At 39.7% G+C, this 20,513-nt stretch overlaps 1 protein-coding gene across 2 annotated transcripts in view; it reads right to left on the reverse strand.

Annotated features, from left to right (window-relative positions):
• Positions 1-20,513, reverse strand: part of GRIA3 (glutamate receptor, ionotropic, AMPA 3) — a 491,170-nt gene that overhangs the window by 346,086 nt on the left and 124,571 nt on the right. For both annotated transcript variants that reach the window (XM_006862852.1, XM_006862853.1), the window contains exon 3: positions 15,256-15,495. In XM_006862852.1, the coding sequence (XP_006862914.1) occupies positions 15,256-15,495 (240 nt within the window). The remainder of the gene's footprint in view (positions 1-15,255; positions 15,496-20,513) is intronic.

Here is a 20,513-nt window from a genome sequence, read left to right on the forward strand (position 1 = left end):
GAGCGAGCACGCACTGTTGATTTTGTTGCAAATTGTACTTATGCTAAGGATTAGTTGGGGAAAATGGAATATTGCCAGTATTCCCTCCCTCTCTTTGTTTACTGCCTATTTTCAACAGCCCTGTAATTGTTTTCCATTTAGTAAAAGGAACATTGTTCCTTTTTTTATTTTTCTTTTAATGATGTTTCTTGCCTTGAACTGTGACATTTGGAAGCATTGATGGGAATACCATGTTCGTCACACCAACCTGGTCTTCGAAATCAAGGCAAGGTCATTGTTATTGAAAGCGCTCTGTGTTGAGCTTGGAAAAATGTGTAACTTCTTCCATGAAGCCTTCTCTGACTAGTCCAATGTAGTTATAGTAACATTTTTCTTCTTTGGACTACCGCAGTACTTCAAATCTGTACCACATAATCTAGCTCTTGCCTTTTGCTGGTTTGTACATTTTTTTTTTCTTCTTCATATGCATCGATATTGTCCCATGTAAGTTCTTCAGAGGTAGAGGTAGAGGTAGAGGTTCTGTTTCCTATATTTGATATGTTTGAGCCCACATCTTAACACTGAGGTAGGCACAGTGAGAGGCACTCAATAAATGCTAGAATGATTTACTGGCAACCCCTTGAGGAGTGCCTGCAACCATTCATCCCTTAAGTCTGCTGATATCTAGGCACTATTCACATTTTATGCTGGATAATTATTTGTTTCAGAAAAGGCTGTCCTACCCATTGTATGATATGTAGCAACATCCCTGGTCTCTACCCACTGGATGCCAGTAGCACCTCTGTCCCTCCCTTCTAGTGTGACAAACAGAATGGTATGCAGATATTGCCAACTCATTCTCCCTTCTCATTGAGGACCACTATTTTATAATGGTAATAAAATGTTGTAAAGTGCTGTTGAGTCAGTTTTGACTCAATGACCCATCATAGGGTTTCTGAGGCTGTAACTCTTCACAGGAGCAGAAAGTCTTATCTTTCTCCTGTGAAGTGGATGGTGGGCTTAAACCACTAACTTTGTGGTTTGTAGTCCAGTGCTTACCCTATAGAGCCACCATGTTCCCTGTAATAACAATAGGATAATAAAATAAAAAGAGCTAAAATTTATTGAGCAAGTTACTGTGATAAGCTTGGCGCTAAAGACTTGCATTCTCCCATTTAACTCCTACATCAATCATTCCTGCCTTGGTTTAATTGGCTACAGGACCATAAGGGATGGACTTCAAAGTCACAGTTGCAGGTCTACATTATAGTCTCTCTCTTCTCCAAGGAATATTTAGAAGAACCATCTTAAGGAATTCTCAGGCTCAAATTCTGAATTACAGGACGTCCACTTCCGCTAACCCCTAATGGTGTAAGAGCTACCCATTAACTGAAAACGAGATATTCAGCTTCAAACCAGAAAACTCATAAGACAGAGTAGTACCACCTCATAAAGTTTCCAAGGCTGTATTCTTTATAGGAACAGATTACCGCATCATTCTCCCATGGAGTGATTAGTGGGTTTGAACTGTTAACCTTTTAATTAGCAGCTGAGTGCTTCAACCACTGTCCCACGAAACCTCTTTGATATTCAACTTTATTGTTGTTTATTGCTAAGTGCTGTCAAGTTGGTTCCAATACATAGTGACCCTGTGTAGGATTTCTGAGAAGTGGCTAGTGGGTTTGAACCTCTGACCTTGCAGTTAGCAGTCCTGTGTCTACAGCACACGTCAGGATATTCAGCTTGTTGTTGTTGTTTAGTGCCGTTGAGTCAGTTCTGACCTATAGCAATCCTGTATAGGGTTTCCAAGGAGCAGTTGGTGAGCTTGAACCGCCAACCTTGCAGTTCAAAGCGACTTTGCAGTCTGACGCATTAACCCACAGCACTGCACCAGGACTCTATATTCAGCTTGTTGTTAAGTGCTATCAAGTCGATTCCGACCCATAGCGACCCTGTATAGGGTTTTTGAGGAGCAGCTGGTGAGCTTGAACCGCTGACCTTGAAGTTCAAATGGCTTTGCAGTCTGGTGCAGTAACCCACAGCACCACACCATATTCAGCTTGTTGTTGTTGTTGTTAAGTCAAGTCAATTCCGGCCCATAGCGACCCTGTATATGGTTTCCAAGGAGCAGCTTGTGAGCTTGAACCGCCAACCTTGCAGTTCAAACGACTTTGCAGTCTGACGCATTAGTCCACAGCACTACACCAGGACTCCATATATAGGGTTTCCAAGGCTATAAATCTTTACGGGAGTTAAGTAAACCTCATCTTTCTCCCACGGAGCAGCTGGTAGACTCAACCTGCTGACCTTGTGGTTAGTAGCCCAGCTTGTATTCCACTATGCTTCCAGAGTTCCCTATATATTCGTTTGTTGTTGTTGTGAAGTGCCGTTGAGTTGGTTTCGACCCATAGCGACCCTGTATAGGGTTTCCGAGGAGCAGCTGGTGAGCGTGAACCACCGACCTTGCAGTTCAAACGGCTTTGCAGTCTGGTACATTAACCCACAATGCCACAATTAGTGAAGGTTAATTTCTCAAGGAGCACAACGAAAGACATTGGAAGGTCAGAGCAAAAGCAACCTGGCCTGTTGTCACCGCCTTTTTTTCTAGAGATCCTAATACCATTCCAAATAACTAATGCATGGTAGGAGGGCTAGAGATCTTTCTCATCACCTCCAGCTCCCATTAACTGGCATTTTAGCTCTGGAACCAGAATTTGTAGCTATCCCACTGAAGTGACCTTCCTACCCTAAGTCCCAGCCAGCTGTATTGCAAACAATGTCATCAGGTAGATGAACCAGTAGATGAACCAGTGCAAATCAGCTCTTCTTGGAGGGCTGGGGTGGAAGGTACTCAAAGCACATCTACTGACAGTAGCACAATCTTTGCATATGAAGGACAACTCAAGGGAGAAATTTTGACATTTCAGCTTAATCTGTCTCTGGAGAGGAATGTATCTCTGGCAATGAAGGCAAATTGAACCTCATATTCATTCACTACCACCAAGGAGTTAACAATACATCAAAATTAGTTATGTCATTTTAAGGAGAAATAGTCTACTTATGGAAAATACCTTTATAGGAAAACTGCCTTTCTGAGTCTGAGCTGGAAATATTACAGTAAACAGGATCTAATCACAGCAAAGCCTTTTTTCAGCTTTGCATGACAGCTGTAAAATATGACAGTATTTATTAATAGTCACTGCAGTCTAATCTGCAGCACTGGAGAGCTACGACAAAATATGTTAAGCTACTGAGAGAACAATTTCCACAGTAACTAATATTCAGCTTTTGAAAGTGAGTTTAATGTCTTGTGATTTTTTTTTTTTTCCCCTCTACCAATGATCCAACCCCAGGAACAAGCTACTAAGCTAATAACCTTTGTGGAGAGGAAGTGTTTAAATGATAATTTATTTCAAGAGCTGACAACAAATTGCTCGGTACTGTCTCTTTTTATGCCCCAAAGCAGTCAAAGATGTGCAAATCGAAGTATTAAAAAATATGACAGCTTCAATATTTTCATTTTCAATGAAATTCTCATTACAGACATATATACAGTATTTTATTCACAATCCAGTCCAAATAGTCATTCACTATTATTATTGTGCAAGCTCTCAAGATACTCTCATAGTTGAAGATTAGACAGGCTGTAGAAACTACCAAATGTTTTAGGTACTGTCAACTCCGATTATTGCTGCTCAAACAGGAGAATTTAGTATCTGTCTCTCACAGGATAATGTACTTTATAGGCCTTCCTAATTTATTCAGATGTAAATATAGCTTGAATTTCAATAAAAACTCACTTGACTTTGCTTTACCCAGAAGGCAAATGGACAAGACTAGAATTGGAGTCATCTGTTAACCTTCGCACACATCCTTTAATCTAGTCTTAAAGTGGAGGAGAAAACAAGCCATGGTGGTCTTTTTTTTTTTTTTTTTTTTTTAAACAGGTATCTGATACTTTCTCTAAAGTCTCTTTCCAGTACTTATGGCAGAACCGATCATCAGTCGCTCCTTGCTTTTTTCTTCTCCACCCTTTAGCTATGAGCACTTACAAGCTAAGATTCTTCTGTTTTTCTGGAAACTGTCTCTGCTTCAGAGAGGAATATTTATTTGAGTTCCCTTCATTTCATATCAGGTTCCCATCAGAGCACTCCACCTGCCTGCCTGCATTCAGAGCTCTGCCTTTTCCCTGCCTTCACCTTTGCTACTTCTTTGCCCTGTAACTTAACCTGGATTTTTTATCTCCTACCTATCTGGGTCCCTGGTACCACTAGCTATTGTGTTCGTTTGTGGATTCAGGTAGGAAATTGACAGATTGGAATACTTCTACAGGAAGACAACCAAGATAGGGAAACTCTGTGTACCAGGTCCTTTGAAGAATGGATGAAGGAACTAGGAATATTTGCCTGGTCAAGGAAAGACTAAGGGCAGAGATAATAGCTGCTGTCACAAGTTATTAGTCTGTGAAAAGCACATCAATTTTGGAATGTGGCAAACCTAGGTTTCATCTTGGTTTTGTTATTTCGTACTTGTGTGATTCTAAGAACCATCACTTAACCTTTTTATGCCTCAGTTTTAGTTGTAAAGATTCAGGGATGTTATGAGAATTAAATGAAATAATCCAAGTAACAATTTCAGGGTCTGGTGCATAGTACGTGGTCAAGAAATGGTAGCTGCTCTTATCCTAATGATACACATGCTTGTATGTGTGTGTGTGTGTGGAGAAAAAAGGAGGGAAGAAGCAGAAAGAGAAATCCATTTTGTGCTTTATTTGGGAAAGTAGAACTAGAAGGAAGGGTTATATAAGTAGGTGGTGAATGTCAACACAGAGGAAGATATAAAGAATTGAAGTTCTGCTTGTCTGTCAATTGAATCCAAATGCAGCCTATCTGATAACATTCACAGTCCTCTGAGGGAAGGCCATTTTCTCCTTGTTTTAGGAAATCTTTTTACCTCTTAAGCCCTTCAGGACCTTTCAACATGTTTCTACTTGCCTAGCTATCTGGCCACTCTTTAATCTTGTCACAAGGTACTTGCCCTAATGAATGCAAATGTCATTGGCGGATGTTGGAGCAATTGGTTTAATAATTTATTTTTTTTCAGACCCCTGCAATAAATCACTGTTACACCAATGGGACTGCCAAATGCTCAAAGGCAGGGCCTGATTCTGCTTCTCTTTTAAACCCCACCGGTGGCCTAGCACAAGCTAGCCCTAGGAAATATCCAATAATTACATGTTGACTGATTGACTACTTGTTACAACTGCCCATGTTCCTGCCACAACCTTCTAGAACAAATAGAAATGTCTGTTAGAAGGCTGTTGACCTCCAGAGAGTTACTTGAGAACTGAGTGGGAAGTTTCAGGCTAGAATGGGAGACAGCAGGAGTTTATTGAACATTGACAAGAAGGTAGGGACTAGTTGCCTCAAAGGGCACCTAGATCTATTATCTCATTATTTAAGCTGAGAGCCACAGCCTGGGCCAGTTTTCTTTCATCTCTGTGGGCTGTGACCATTGAAGCCAAGGAGAGTTTTCAGGTGCATGAGAGAGTCAGGCTGCAGTTCTCAAGGATGTTACTCTTTTGGGGGAAATGCTAGCACTCCAGAGAGTGGGTGGATTTATACCCGAAAGATAGGTCTCATAGAGGTGGCCACCTCCCTGCATAGTTTTTGGACTTTCTAGATAAGAAGGCATGTTGACAAAGGACCTTCCAGGCTGTACTTGTGGTGTCTGGAATCTCAGAATTAGAAAGTCAGTCTTTGGATTAAGGTTCTGTGGCCATGCTTGGTCCTTGCCTGAGTATAGATTTCATCCCTGAAATTAATTAATAACCATAAATAAATTAACATGAATGGATCTGGACTATTGTCACTACTGGAGAAGGATTATGAATTAGTGGGAATGAGATGCAGAATAAAAAAGTTGTCTTTTTTTTTTTTTTTAAATGGAGATGTGGAGGCAGCTTGGGACAGAGACATCTGAGAATTTGCTTCTGCCAGGAAGGGCAGATGTGGGCAAGTGTCATAGTAAGGATTCCTGCATAAATAAGGAAAGGGATATCAATTAAAAAGAGAAGTTACAAAGGTGGCAAAAGACACATCTAGTCAAACTTATAATTTTTCCAAGAGCTGAGCTGTTAATGTATAACACTAAGAGTACAATTTTCAATTTTATATTAATGAAAACAAGGCAGTATTTTAGTAACTTAGTATCAAAGTGATACTCTACAAACACAAAATCTGATCTTTCTCTGCAGATAGAAATCAAAGAATAGACATGAAAATCCTGAAATCCACTCAGTGTTTCATGTTTTCAAAGGTATCATTTCCTGATTGTTCTACAAGTTTTTAAAATGACCATAAATGTTTGTCCCATTTCTCAGTTCCTCACACATCTCTGCCCTTATAAAGTGGAGTCATATCATTTGTACTTTGGCTTATTTGGATGTAATTATAGATGGTCCCTTTAATCTCTCTTTGTTTTCCATCTTTATTTTATATCATTCAAAATATTCTTAAATTATATTTTGTAATTTAATTTCTCCCTATACTTTTTTATTACTAAAGCCATACATCATCATTGTGGAAAAGTGAGAAAATGCAGAATAGAAATTTTATTGATAACTTTAAAACTCTCTATCAAATAGTTTTATGTAGAAATTGGACTTCCTCCCTCATGCCTTCCCTTTTTGCCTGTTCTGTTCTTTGCCTTTCATCTCAATATCAAAAAAACAAAACAAACAAGCATGGGACTTATTCTTGAAAAATCTATCATGAGCTGGGAAAACACTAGTTATGTGTCCAGGCCTATGTTCCATTCCAGAGGAGGCACACAATGTACATCTAGGGCTTACCCAAATGCTTACTGACTATCTGGAGAGAAGGTATTAAGAAAGCCTATAGCAGACCTAGTGGAAGAACAATAGAGACTTGTTCTACTAAGTGCCAAGTGAAAAACATGAACAAAAGATTCTTGTGGGCGTTCAGAGGCAGGAGAGATATTTGTTCCTTAAACCTAGTTTCTCCCACTCTGTCACCTCAGTAAATAACATTACCATCTACCCAGTCTCCTAAGTCTGAAACTTCATAGTCATCCTCTTCCTCACATCCCACAGCCAATCTATTTCCAAGTCCTATTGTTTCTATGTCCAAAATGGATTTCTACATCATCAACTTTTCTTTGTCTCCGATCTGGTCCAAGTCGCCATTGTTTCTCACCTGGATGGCCACAGTGGCTTTCTAATTGGCATCTCTTCTTTGGTTCTTGTGCCACTCTCATCTTTGAAACTTAAATCATATTATGTGACTAAAATCTGTTGCTATCAAGTTGATCCTACTCATGGCAACCTTTTCAGAAGTAGATTGTCAAGATTTTCCTCTGAGGCACCTTTAGGTAGACTCAAACTGCCAACTTTTTAGTTTGCAGCTGAGTGTTTAATTGTTTACATTACCCAGAGATATCATTATGTGATTACTCAAAATCCTCCAATGACTACATTGTAGATACGATACAATCCAAACTCCTTACCATGCCTCTTGTCCATACACCACAGCTATGATCTGGCTCCTGTTTACCTTTACAGCCTCATCTTAAGTCCACACTTTCTCTCTTCACTATTATTTAGCAACATTGGTCTTCTTTCAGTTTCTCAAATATACCACGTTCTTCCCTGTCGCAAGGCCTTTGCACATGTCTTTCCTCTGCTTGGAACACTCCCCCTTTACTATTCACACGACTAAATCCTTTTCATCCTTTAGTTCTCAGCTTAAATGCCCTCTTCTCAATGAGGCCCCTTCACTGATCATGCTTTGAAAATGAGCTCCCATCCATTATTATTTGTTTCCTTTCTAACACATTATCTAAACATATAATTATTTTGTAGATTGGTTTACTTGGAGTCCTAGTATGGCACTGTGGGTTAATGCGTCAAATTGCAAAGTTGTTTGAACTGCAAGGTTAGTGGTTCAAGCTCACCAGCTGCTCCTTGAAAACCCTATACGGGGTCGCTATTGGTCGGAATTGACTTGATGCCACTTAACAACAACAACAAATTTGTTTACTTGGATTTTTGTCTATCTCTTTCATTAAAATGAAAGCTTTATAACAGCAAGAACTAAGTTTATCATTGTAACTCTTGTTGCTGTTGTTAAGTTGGTTCCAACTCATAGTGACCCTGTGTAGGGTTTCTGAACAGTAGTTGGTGGGTTTAAACTGCCAGTCTTGTGGTTTGCAGTCCAGTGCTAATCCTATAGCACAACACAGGAAGTCCTATTGTAACTCTTGAACCTCTTAAAAGGAGGAATGAATGAATAAGTGAATGAATCACTAAGCTTGATTATTACAATTAGCAGAATTGTAATAATCAATATGAAGGAAAGAATTCCAGGAAGTTATAGGAGAAATTAAAACAAGTCCACGAGGCCTAAAATATGACCTTGAACATGTTGTTGTTGTTGTTATGTGCCATCGAGTCGGTTCCGACCCATAGCGACCCTGTACAGGGTTTCCGAGGGTGTAAATCTTTACGGGAGTAGAAAGCCTCATCTTTCTCCCGCGGAGCAGCTGGTAGTTTCGAACCGCTGACCTTATGGTTCGCAGCCCGATTCGTAACCACTACGCTACCAGAGCTCATATCACACCTGAATTTAGAGATAATCTTAAGAACAGATTTGATGAATCAGACACTAGCAACAGAAGACCAGAAGATCTTATAGGAACAGAAGACCAGAAGATCTTATAGGAACATCATATAGGAAGAAAGCAGAAGGTCATTAAGATAACAAGAAACAAAGAAAATACCAAAATGGATCAGAAGAGACTCTGAAACTCCAGCATAGAGATACTCAAGAAGAAATGAGGAGGTAAACGAGATAAACAGAAAACTTCGAAGGGCAGCTCGAGAAGACAAAGTCAAATATTAAAATGAAATGTACAAAGGCCTGGAGTTAAAAAAACAAAGGGGAAGAACACGTTCAGCATTTCTCAAGCTGAAAAAAAAAAAAACAGAAGGAAAAATTCAAGCCTCAAATTGCAATATTGAATGATTCTATGTGCAAAATATTGAATGATACAGAAAGCATCAAAGAAGATGGAAGGAAACACAGAGTTACTGTACCAAAAAGAAATAATGATGTTCAACCATTTCAAGAGTTAGCATATGTTCAAGTGCCAATGATACAGAAGGAAGATGTCCAAGGTGCACAACAGCCATTGACACAGAACTAGGCTCTGGGAATTGATGGAATATAAATTGAAATCTTTTGACAAACTGATGCGGCCCTGGAGGCACCTACTCATCTATGCCAAGAAATTTGGAAGACAGCTACCAGATAGATAGCTGCTTTGAAGAGATCCATATTTGTGCACATTCCAAAGAGAGGTGACCCAAGGGATGTGGAAATCATCAGATAATATCATTAATATTGTACGCAAGTAAAATTTTGCTAAAGATAATTTTAAAATGGCTGCAGCAGTACATTGACAGGGAGCTGCCAGAGGTTCAGGCCAGATTCAGACTAGGATGTGGAATGAGAGATATCATTGCTGAAGTCAGATATTGCTCTTGGCTGAAAGCAGAGAATACCAGAAATATGTTTACCTGTGTTTTATTGACTATGCAAAGGCTTTCGAATGTGTGGATCATGACAAGCTTTGGACAACAATGTGGAGAATGAGTATTCCAGAACACTTAATTGTGCTCATGAGGAACCTGTACATAGACTAAGAAGCAGTTGTTTGAACAGAACAAGGGGACACTGAATGGTTTAAAATCAGGAGGGGTGTGCCAGGGTTGTATTCTTTAACCATACTTATTCAATCTGTATGCTGAGCAAATAATCTGAGAAACTGAATTATGTAAAGAAGAACTTGGAGGAAGACTCATTAACAACCTGTGCTATCCTAATGATACAATTTGCTTGCCAAAAGCAAAGAGGTCTTAAAATATTTACTGATGAAGATTAAAGACCACAGCCTTCAGTATGGGTTGCACCTCAATTTAAAGAAAACCAAAATCCTTACAACTGGACCAGTAAATAACATTAGTATAAATGAGAAAAGATTGAAGTTGTCAAAGACTTCATTTTGCTCAGATCAACTTATCAACACTCATGGAAGCAGCAGTCAAGAAATCAAGTGACATATTACATTAGGCACATCTGCTGTACAAGACCTCTTTAAAGTGTTCAAAAGCAAAGATGTCAGTTTGAGGACTAAGGTGTGGCTGACCTAAGCCATGGTATTTTTGTTAGCCTCATAGGCATGTGAAAGTTGCACAATGAATATGGAAGACTGTAGAACTGATGCATTTGAGTTATGGTGTTGGAAGAGAATAAGAAACATACCATAGGCTGTCAGAAGATCAAACAAATCTGTGTTAGAATAAGTACAACCAGAATGTTCCTTAGATGCTAGGATGGCCAGATTTTGTCTCTCATACTTTGGACATATTATCTGGAGGTACCAGTCCCTGGAGCTCTGGTAGCGTAATGGTACGCATTGGGCTGCGAACCACAAGGTCAGCAGTTCAAAACTACCAGCTGTTCTGCAGGAGAAAGATGAGGCTTTCTGCTCCTGTAAAGATTTACAGCCTTGGAAACCCTGTACAGGGTCGCTATGAGTTGGAACCGATTTCACGGCATATAACAACAACAACCAGTCCCTGGAGAAGGTCATCATGCTTGGTACAGTTGAGGGTCAGCGAAAAAGGGGAAGACCCCCTCCCCCCCAACGAGATGGACTGACACAATGGCAGAGCAATTGGCACAAGTCTGCTCAGTGGTTCATTCTGTTTTGCATAAGGTCATTATGAGTTGGTACTGACTGTTGGCACCTGACACCAATAGAGGAAATGAAATTGCTGAGACAGGCATAGTTCTGGCACATTTGGCCAAGTGGGCAGCATGAGATCTGCTTGCAGTTAGGTAGTAGATGGAGGACAGATTTGTTAGTTGGTTAAGGTCTAATTATGCATAGTCTCAAGACTATCAAGAATAGACTCTATTATTTTAAATACAGACAATAGAAAGCCATTGACAAAGTTTGATACAGTGTCATAGCATAGTGTTTTGGAAACACTTTCCAAGGGCAAATGAGTACAAAGGTTTATGGAAAGTATTAACATCTTCTAGGTATCCTGGTGTGGCACTGGATGATAAGCACTTGACCGCAAGGTCAGTTTGACAAGGTCGGTGGTTCAAACTCACCATCCACTCCTTGGAAACCTTATATAGGGCAGCTTTGAGTTGGAACCAACTCGATGGTATTCAACAAAAACAAGCAGATTGGATTATTCCTACCAACTAAATGGCCGTGGTGGAAATACTATGAGCAAACATGAGTCAGAAGGGAGGTTTCTTTTTGCTCCAAGATCATAGAACTATTCAAACTCTTTAGTGAGATGATTTGAGAAATGACATAGGGATAAGAAATAAAAATAGATTAACTTTTGATTTATTTCATCTAATAGAGAGCTAATGATCAGAGAAGGAAAGAAGAAAAGAGGAGCAATGCATTAATTATAACTTCTGTTCTGGATTCAGTGGGAGGTGACAGCATTAGTAGAACTGATCTTCAACTTTACAAAAAATTTCAGGAGAGAGGCTCTCTGATTTACAAACTTCTTATCAATTGTAAAAATTATATTGCTATGCTATAGATAAGAGTCGCTAGGTGATGCAAACAGTTGACAAACCAAATGACTTAGCAATGCAGTCCACCAGAGATGCCTCACAAGATATGCCTGGGTATCTACTAAAAATCAGCCATGGAAAACTCCATGGAATACTGCTCTACTCTGACATGGAGCCAATTGCCATGAGTGAAAATTGACTCCATGGCAGCTAGTAATGTACTAGATTACATTGTATGCAGTTCATAGAAATAGGCTGATTTATCCTTGGTATCTGAGAGGAGTGAAGTGTTTGAAATTTAGTAAATTGTGAATTAAATGTTCAAATTATTTTGGTACACAAGGCTTTGCACAGACAGTGCTCCTTCCTGACCCTGCCTTTTGTTCATGCTGTCAAACACCACCCCCCTTTCCTTTCCTGCAACCTACACCCCTTCAAGTTCTAGCTCCTCTAGCAAGCCTCTCTGACAACTCTACTTTCCTGGATTGTTCCCTTTTCTAAATGTTTATAGCAACTAGAGTCAGTATCACGTAGTGTTACACTCAATTTAATATTGTTCTGTGTTGTTTATGAATTGTTTCATATATTTTCTGTCAATCCACATTGGAATGAGATTATATACAGCCTCTTGTCACAAAATTTGAGAACACCATTTGGAGTTGATAACAGCATGTAGAATTGATTGACTAACTAATTGATAATATATAAGTTGGAATTAGTAGCAAGAAACAGTGTCCTTTGTCTGGAATAATGTCTCAACACTTTAAGAATCATAGGGTATTGCATTAAGAAGGGATACACCTTAGATGAGGATTTCAAGGCCAAGAGATCTTCAGTGAATTGGTCAAGGTCAGAGAGCAGGTTAGTGGCAGATCTTGAATTACAATAATAGTCTGTTGCTTTAGGTTCATGAAATTTGACAATATCTAGAGGTAAGTACTATGGACAATGAATAACAAAGACCATAGAATAATTGATACATTTGAGTTGTGGTGTTGGAGAAGAATAGTGAAGGTCTGTGTTGGATTGCCAGAAGAATGAACAGGTCTGTGTTGGAAGAAATACAAATGGAATGCTTCTTAGAAGCCAGGATGGTGAGATTTTGTTTCTCAAACTTCAGACATGTTATCAGAAGGGACCAGATCCTGGAGAAGGACATCAGGCTTGGTAAAGTGGAGGGTCAGCAAAGACAAGGAAGACCCCCAATGAGATGGATTGGCACAGTGGGAGCAGCAATGAGCTCAAACATAACAATTGTGAGGATGATGCAGGACTGGACCATGTTTCACTCTGTTATGCATAAGATTTCTATGAGTTGGAACTGACTTGGCAGTACCTAACAACAACAAGCAACCATAGAGAAATACAGGCTTTCATATAGGGTTTGATGGTACTGCAAAATGAAAGTAAAGAGCAAAATAGCTTTGTAAGTTAAGTTGTCACACAGGACTTCTTTTCTAGGCACCTCTCAGATGGATTGTAGTTGTTGTTAAGAGCCGTCAAGTCAGTTCCAACTTCTAGTGATCCTGTATAGGGTTTCTGGGGAGTGGCTGGTGAGCTTGAACTGCCAACCTTGCAGTTCAAAGCGAACTTGCAGTCCAAACCGAACTTGCAGTCCAGTGCATTAATGTGCAGCATCACATCAAGTAGATAGACTTTCCATTTTCTCCTTCCTTTACAGAGATCCTTCCCTGGTCTATGATCAGAGTTCCAGGAAACAACTGATAATGTTACATTGTCTTCTGAACTCATTCCTGGATTTTATTTAGGAACTTCTCAAAGATAACTGAGCTTTGGAGCAGTGTGTTTAGCTGGGTTCTGAAATGTGCATTTTTGCTAATTAATTATTGTAACTTACTGGATACGACACTGCGGTTCTTTGTAATGCCCACCAAATGACTGGGTATGACTATGCCAATAGAGATAGCTTGCTAATCTTGTAAGTAAGGCACATGGGTGGGACCATGCAAATAAGAGGTTTGGAACCATAACAAGGGGGATTGATTCATTTTGCCATTACACTAGATTTAAAATGAACTATCCTAGAGGCAGAAAGGGGGCTCTCACTACCATCAAGAAAGAGGAGCAAACAATGGGAAGAAGAGCTAGTATCCTTTGGACCCGACATCTCCCTGTGCCAAACCTCCTTGATCCAGGAGACACAGCTGTAACACCAGAGATGGCGTGAGCAAGTGAGAAGCAATGGCAGCGAAGCCATGATGGCAGAGACAGCAGACCAAGAAACTGGTAGGGGATGGCATAGTGGGCTTCCTGGTCTATGGAATGAGAAAATTGAGTGCCTTTAGATGCTGGTAGAGTGGGGTGCTTCCTGGACACTTAATTAGGGGAGCTAAGTTTACCAACCCCCAGAACTAGAGTTGAGTACCTTTGGGAGAGACTTTCTGGCAGAGTGGGCATTTATTGGCAGAACTAAAAGAGCTTTGTAACACTTGCCTGAACAGGGTGCATGGCCTGAGTGTGCCTGGGAGGATGGCTGAAAGGAGGATATCTTGATTGATGAACTATTTCCTGAGCATTCCTGATCCTGAATTATAAGCAGTTATTTCCCTAATAAAGTCTATAATAGTGAGTATGGTTTGTGATTTCTGTGTGGTCATTGCAACACATTACTGAATCTAGCAGCAAGCTAAAGAGTGCTGTGGGAGGAATGGTTGGTGTCAGAAGGGTGGAGGGTGGAGGCATGTCTGACATCCGCCTCATAGGAATAGGCCTTGTGCTGATGCTAAAGGCAATTCTTCTCTCTCCGTGTTGTGAAGTTAGAGGAGCTCCCATGCCATTGTTTTACACATACTATTTAAAATCAAGAGCCCTGATAGCATAGTGGGTTATGAGGTGGGCTGCTAACCGCATGGTCAGCAGTTCAAATCTACCAACCACACAGATTTACAGCCTCAGAAACCCAATATAAGATCACTATGATTTGGAACTGACTTGGCGACATGCAACACAACAGTTTAAGGTTAGATCTTTAATTTCAGAGACTTTCAATACAGTGTGTCCTTTGTATATTAACTCACTTTAGAAAGAAACACCTGTCCCCAAACCCCAACTTTAGCCAGTTTCCATTCATTATTTTCATCAGATAATTGTTGAGGCCCTCTTAGCTGAAGTCTTAATGTGATCTGGTGGAACAAGCTTTGGAAGCAGGAGACATTGGTATCAGTCCCAGGTATATGGTTAAACTGCTATGTGGAAAAGCATATTTCCTCTTTGGACTTTGGTTTGCTCATCTATGAAGGGATACTTATAAGTCTCTGACAGGATTAATTTTCCAAAACTTTCCAAGTTAGGTCTCTCTCCATTTTAGATTAACGTGCATTTTTCCTGTGCATTTCAGACCAGAAAATTATTTTGATGAGGAAGTTTCTTTTCCAACAACAGTCATTCAACCAGGAGGATATCCCAAACCCTTGTTCAGGGTCAGGGGTAGAAGACATATGCAGTTTGAAAAATTTGATTCTAAAATCACCGTTGCCTTGATTTTTAGATCTTCATTTTATTCTGAATGTCAAATAAAATTAAAAGAGAACATGAGGTTTTCTTCATTGAGAGAGAACGGAACATGAGTAAGGTTAAACACCACTAATACATAAATATTCAGAGGAGAGATGATGCCTTTGCTTACCTCTTTCTGTGTCGTAAAGGTATACAAACTTCTCCCACTTGTAGTGACCCAGAAGACTCAGAATAGCACCCTTCAAGGCTGGGCGCATCTGGATGACAAACTGCACATCTGCGTCAGTGGGGAAGCTGGGCGTGACAAAGGATGTGTGCAGGGCCCCACAGAAGGAGGTCAGGGTGTTCATTGACATCTGGTCATAGAATCCAAAGATGGCATACACCCCTCTCGAGAATTGGGAGCAGACTGTAATGAGAAAAATAAAGGACAATTTCAATAACCCCGTGGTCCTTGTTTGCAGCTTTTAAAGCTGGAAATACAATATACAGCTAAGCATTGACTCTACAATGTTGTTGCTAAGTACCATCGAGTCAATTCAGACTCATAGCAACCCTGCATAGGGTTTCCAAGGAGTGGCTGGTGAGTTTTGAACCATTGACCTTGTGATTTAAACCAACCTTGCAGTCTAACAAGCCTTAAAAGAAAACCAAGATCACTGAAAATCTCTAGAAGTCCTTGAAAGCCTAGTTGCACAGCAGAACAGTAAGGAAGGGAATAATTTGATGAAGATGTATGTTCTCTATGTCTATCATGAGTAGGAAAATAAGAACACATGTGAATGAAGGAGGCAAAGGTTGTCTTACCCTTTTTCAGCAACTTCTCACCTCAGTCTCCAGGTACTCGGTGCTCCCACAATAGCTTCTTAGTGTACTCATTCCCCATCAAAGTACAACTGTCTTGTGTCTTATGCCTTCAGTGCTTTTTCTACTAGGTGACAGTGTTGGCTGACGATTTAGTCAGATACACTGCTAATGTGTCTGCTAGGAAATGTGTTACTCCTCCTAGATTACATAATGCTTTAACCCCAGTTTTATTATGATTAAGACCCTATTATTGAATCCATTCTAACTCATGGTAACTCCATGTGTGTCAGAGTAGAACTGCATCATATGCTTTTCAAGGCTGTGACCTGTCAGAAGCAGATAGGCAGGCCTGCCTTCTGAGGCACTTCTGGGTGGTTAGAACTCAACCTTTTTGGCTAGTATTACAATGCTTAGCTGTTTAGTAACCAAACAAAAGCTTTGCAGCACCCAGGGAGGATTTTAGATCCCAGGAAGGTCATTAGGAAGGTGGACTTTTTGGTGCCCAGTCAGACAAGGTAGGTGACTGCTTATTCTACCTATTTATGGCAAAGTTCTGACTTGATCCTTTCACATTTATCTTGTAAACTCCATTAGCCCATGTCTCCCTCATGGTAGGTGTTCCCTTCCCTTCCCTTTCAAAATAGGCCACACTACCACTTCTTCCTCCTTCTGGCCCATATGAGCTTTTAAAATGTAAACCAATTTCAGTATTAGTTTCGATAGAACAAAATTAGCAAAGCAAATTAGCAAAGCAAATCATCTACAGCAACAGTGTGTGGTACATTCCCAAACCAAACAGAAATGATTTCTAGATTATCTGCACCACTACATTCATGCGAAGTAGACAGAACAGGCAGCTGATAATATGGTGTGATTTAAGGGGTCTCCCTTATCTGTTAGGATGCCCTAACTGCATACTCTTACTTCTTCGGATGTTAGGATATAGAAAATTATCTGTGGTATGGGAGAGGGATTAAATGGGATTAAATTCCATCCATTAGCATATTAGGATAAATGAACATGTCTGTTATATGCCAAGACCATAGGAAAGCAGATGAGTAAGTTTTGATGCAATAGGTGGATCAGAGAATAGAATACATAGGGTCTGGAGTCCTTTCTAAAAGGAGAAACAGTAAAGACATGGAGCATCAAAAAAGACAGAGGCATTGAAAGCAGGATGAAGACAAATGAAAAAAACAATGTAATTCATTTAATGACCCTGTTGTAAGAGAGTTCTCAGTATCAGTAGTTTCTTGCTTCCCAAGTATTCTACTTAAACCTACTTTGATTAGGACTGCTCTCTTTTATCAGTCAAATTCATTAATCATAGGCTTGAAGGGTAACATTTCAAAAGTGATTATTAGCCATTCAAGTTTCTCCATCAGAAAACAATAGTCTTTGATTTGAAGTGGTTGAGGACATGGGCAAGTGTTTCCTTCTGTTGTACATAGTTTCCCTATGAGTTGCTGTTATTGTTAAGTGCCATCAACTTGATTCCAACCCATAGCAACCTTGTATAGGGTTTCCAAGGAGCAGCTAGTGAGCTTGAACCATCAACCTTGCAGTTCTGACTCATTAGCCCACAGTGCCACACCAGGACTCCTTCCCTATGAGTTATAACTGATTAAAAAGCAACTAACATCAATAAGTAACTCCCAAACACACACACACACATGCTCAGGTCTCTATATTAAAAGGCGAGAACTGACTAGGTAATGAGTATGGGGTACTTCATGACAGAGGTCAAATGGAATACTCAGAAACAAAAAGGAGGAGGTTAGATGCCATTTTCCACCATTCATCTGTCAGTTGGATGGATGTACGATGTAGCCTGTTGCTGTGATTCTGGTAGCTACGCATCCAGTATTTTAAATACCAGCAGGCCACCCACAGTGTCTGTGATAAGATAATATCCATATGCCTACAAGGAAGACCACTTAATATAACTATTATTCAAATTTGCACACCAACCACTAAAGCCAGTGATGGTGAACTAGAATAGTTCTACCAACTTTTTCAGTCTGAAATCAATTAAACATGTAATCAATATGTATTGATAATTCCTTACAAGTAGAATGCAAAGATCAGAAGCAAAGAGAAAGGATCAGTTGTTGGAAAATATGGCCTTGGTGTTAAAATTATGCTGGAAATTGCATGATAGAATTTTGCAAGACCAATGACTTCCTCATTGCAAATACCCATTTTAAACAACAACAACAACAACAACAACAACAACAACAACAACAAAAAACCACTATAAAAATGGACCTCAACAGATGGAATACTAGAAATCAAATTGACTATATCTGTGGAAAGAGACTGTGGAAAAGCTCCATATCATCAGCCAATACAAGTCCAGGGGCAGATTGTGAAACAGATCAGCAACTGTTCATATGCAAGTTCAGGCTGAAGCTGAAGAAAATTAAAATAAGTTCACGAGAGTAAAAATATGACCTTGAACATATCCCACCTGGATTTAGAGATTATCTCAAGAACAGATTTGATGAGTTAGACAATAATGACTTAAGACCAGAAGAGTTGTAGGATGACATCAAGAACATCATCCAGGAAGAAAGCAAAAGGCCATTAAGACAAGAAAGAAGAAAAAGATGGAAATGGATGCCAGAAGAGACTCCAAAACTTGCTTTCAAGCATAGAAATGCTAAAGCAAATAGAAAAAATGAGGAGGTAAAAGAGCTGAATAGAAATTTTCAAAGGGTAGATTGAGAAGACAAAGTCAGTTACTATAATGAAATGTGCAAATATCTGCAGTTAAAAAAACAAAAGGGAAGAACACACTCAGCATTTCTCAAGCTGAAAAAAAGAGAAGAAAATTTCAAACCTCAAATTGCTATTTTTAAGGATTCTATGGGAAAATTTTTGAATGATGCAGAAAGGGTCAAAAGAAGGTGGAAGGAATACACAGAGTCACTGTACCAAAAAGAAATGGTTGATGTTCAGCCATTTGAACAGGTAGCATATGATCAAGAGCCAATAATACTGAAAGAAGAAGTTCAAGGTACACTAAAGCCATTGGCAAAGAACAAGACTTCAGCAATTGATAAAATACAAATTGAAATCTTTCAACAAACTAATGCAGCACTGGAGGCACTCACTCATCTATGCCAAGAAATTCGGAAGATAACCTGGTCAACTGATTGGAAAAGATCCATATTTGTGCCCATTCCAAAGAGAGGTGACCCAAGGGATGTGGAAATCATTGGACAATATCATTAATATCGCATGCAAATAAAATTTTGCCAAGGATAATTTTAAAAATGGCTGCAGTAGTACTTTGACATTGAACTATACAGAGGTTCAGGCTAGATTCAGAATAGGACCTGTAATGGGGGATATCATTGCTGACATCAGATGGATCTTGGCTGAAAGCAGAGACTTGTGCTTTATTGACTTTCAAAGTGTTTTGAATGTGTGGATCATGACAAGCTTTGGACAACATTGTGGAGAATGAGTATTCCAGAACACTTAATTGTGCTCATGAGGAACCTGTACATAGACTAAGAGGCATTTGTTTGAACAAAACCAGGGGACACTGAATGGTTTAAAACCAGTAAAGGTGTGTGCTAGGATTGTATTCTTTCACCATACTTATTCAATATGTATACTGATCAAATAATCTGAGAATCTGGATTATATGACGAAAAACTTGACATCAGGTTTGGTGGAAGACTTAACAACCTGCGATATACAGATGATACAACCTTGCTTGCTGAAAGCGAAGAGGTCTTACAATACTTACTGATAAAGATCAACGACCATAGCCTTTAGTATGGGTTGCACCTGAGTGTAATGAAAACAAATATCCTTACCATTGGATCAATAAACAACATCCCTATAAATGGAGAAAAGACTGAAGTTGTCAAAGACTTCATTTTGCTTGAATCAACTATCAACACTCATGGAAGTAGCAGTCAAGAAATCAAATGACATATTGCATTAGGCAAATCTGGTGCATAAGACCACTTTACAGTGTTGAAGAGCAAAGATGCCAGTTTGAGGACTAAGGTGTGCCTGACCCTAGCCATGGTATTTTCATTAGCCTCATATGCATGTGAAAGTTGGACAATGAATAAGGAAGACTGTAGAAGAATTGATGCATTTGAGTTATGATGTTGGAGGAGAATATTAAAAGTACCATGGGCTGTCAGAAGATTAAACTGATCTGTGTTGGAAGAAGTACAACTAGAATGCTCCTTAGATGCTAGGAAGGCCAGAATTTGTCTCTCACACTTTGGACATATTATCTGGAGGTACCAGTCACTGGAGAAGGTCATCATCATCATGCTTGGTGATGTGGAGGGTCAGCAAAAAAGGGAAGACCCCCAATGAGATGGATGGCACAGTGGCAGCAGCAATCGGCTCAAGTGTAGCAACAATTGTGAGGTTGGCAGGACTGGGCAATGCTTCATTCTGTTGTGCATAATGCTGCTATGAGTTGGTACCTACTCTATGACACCTAACAAAAACAACATATGCCATTTTGCCATGCTCTTCACCAATGGAGACACTGAGAGAGTTACATTCCCAAATTAAGCCTATTAATGGACAAATTTGCAGTACAAGGTGAAATCTTGGCTGAAACACCTAATGTACTTTGTA

The sequence above is a fragment of the Chrysochloris asiatica genome, unplaced genomic scaffold (assembly GCF_000296735.1).
Source record: "Chrysochloris asiatica unplaced genomic scaffold, ChrAsi1.0 scaffold00051, whole genome shotgun sequence".
NCBI classification, from domain to species: domain Eukaryota; kingdom Metazoa; phylum Chordata; class Mammalia; order Afrosoricida; family Chrysochloridae; genus Chrysochloris; species Chrysochloris asiatica.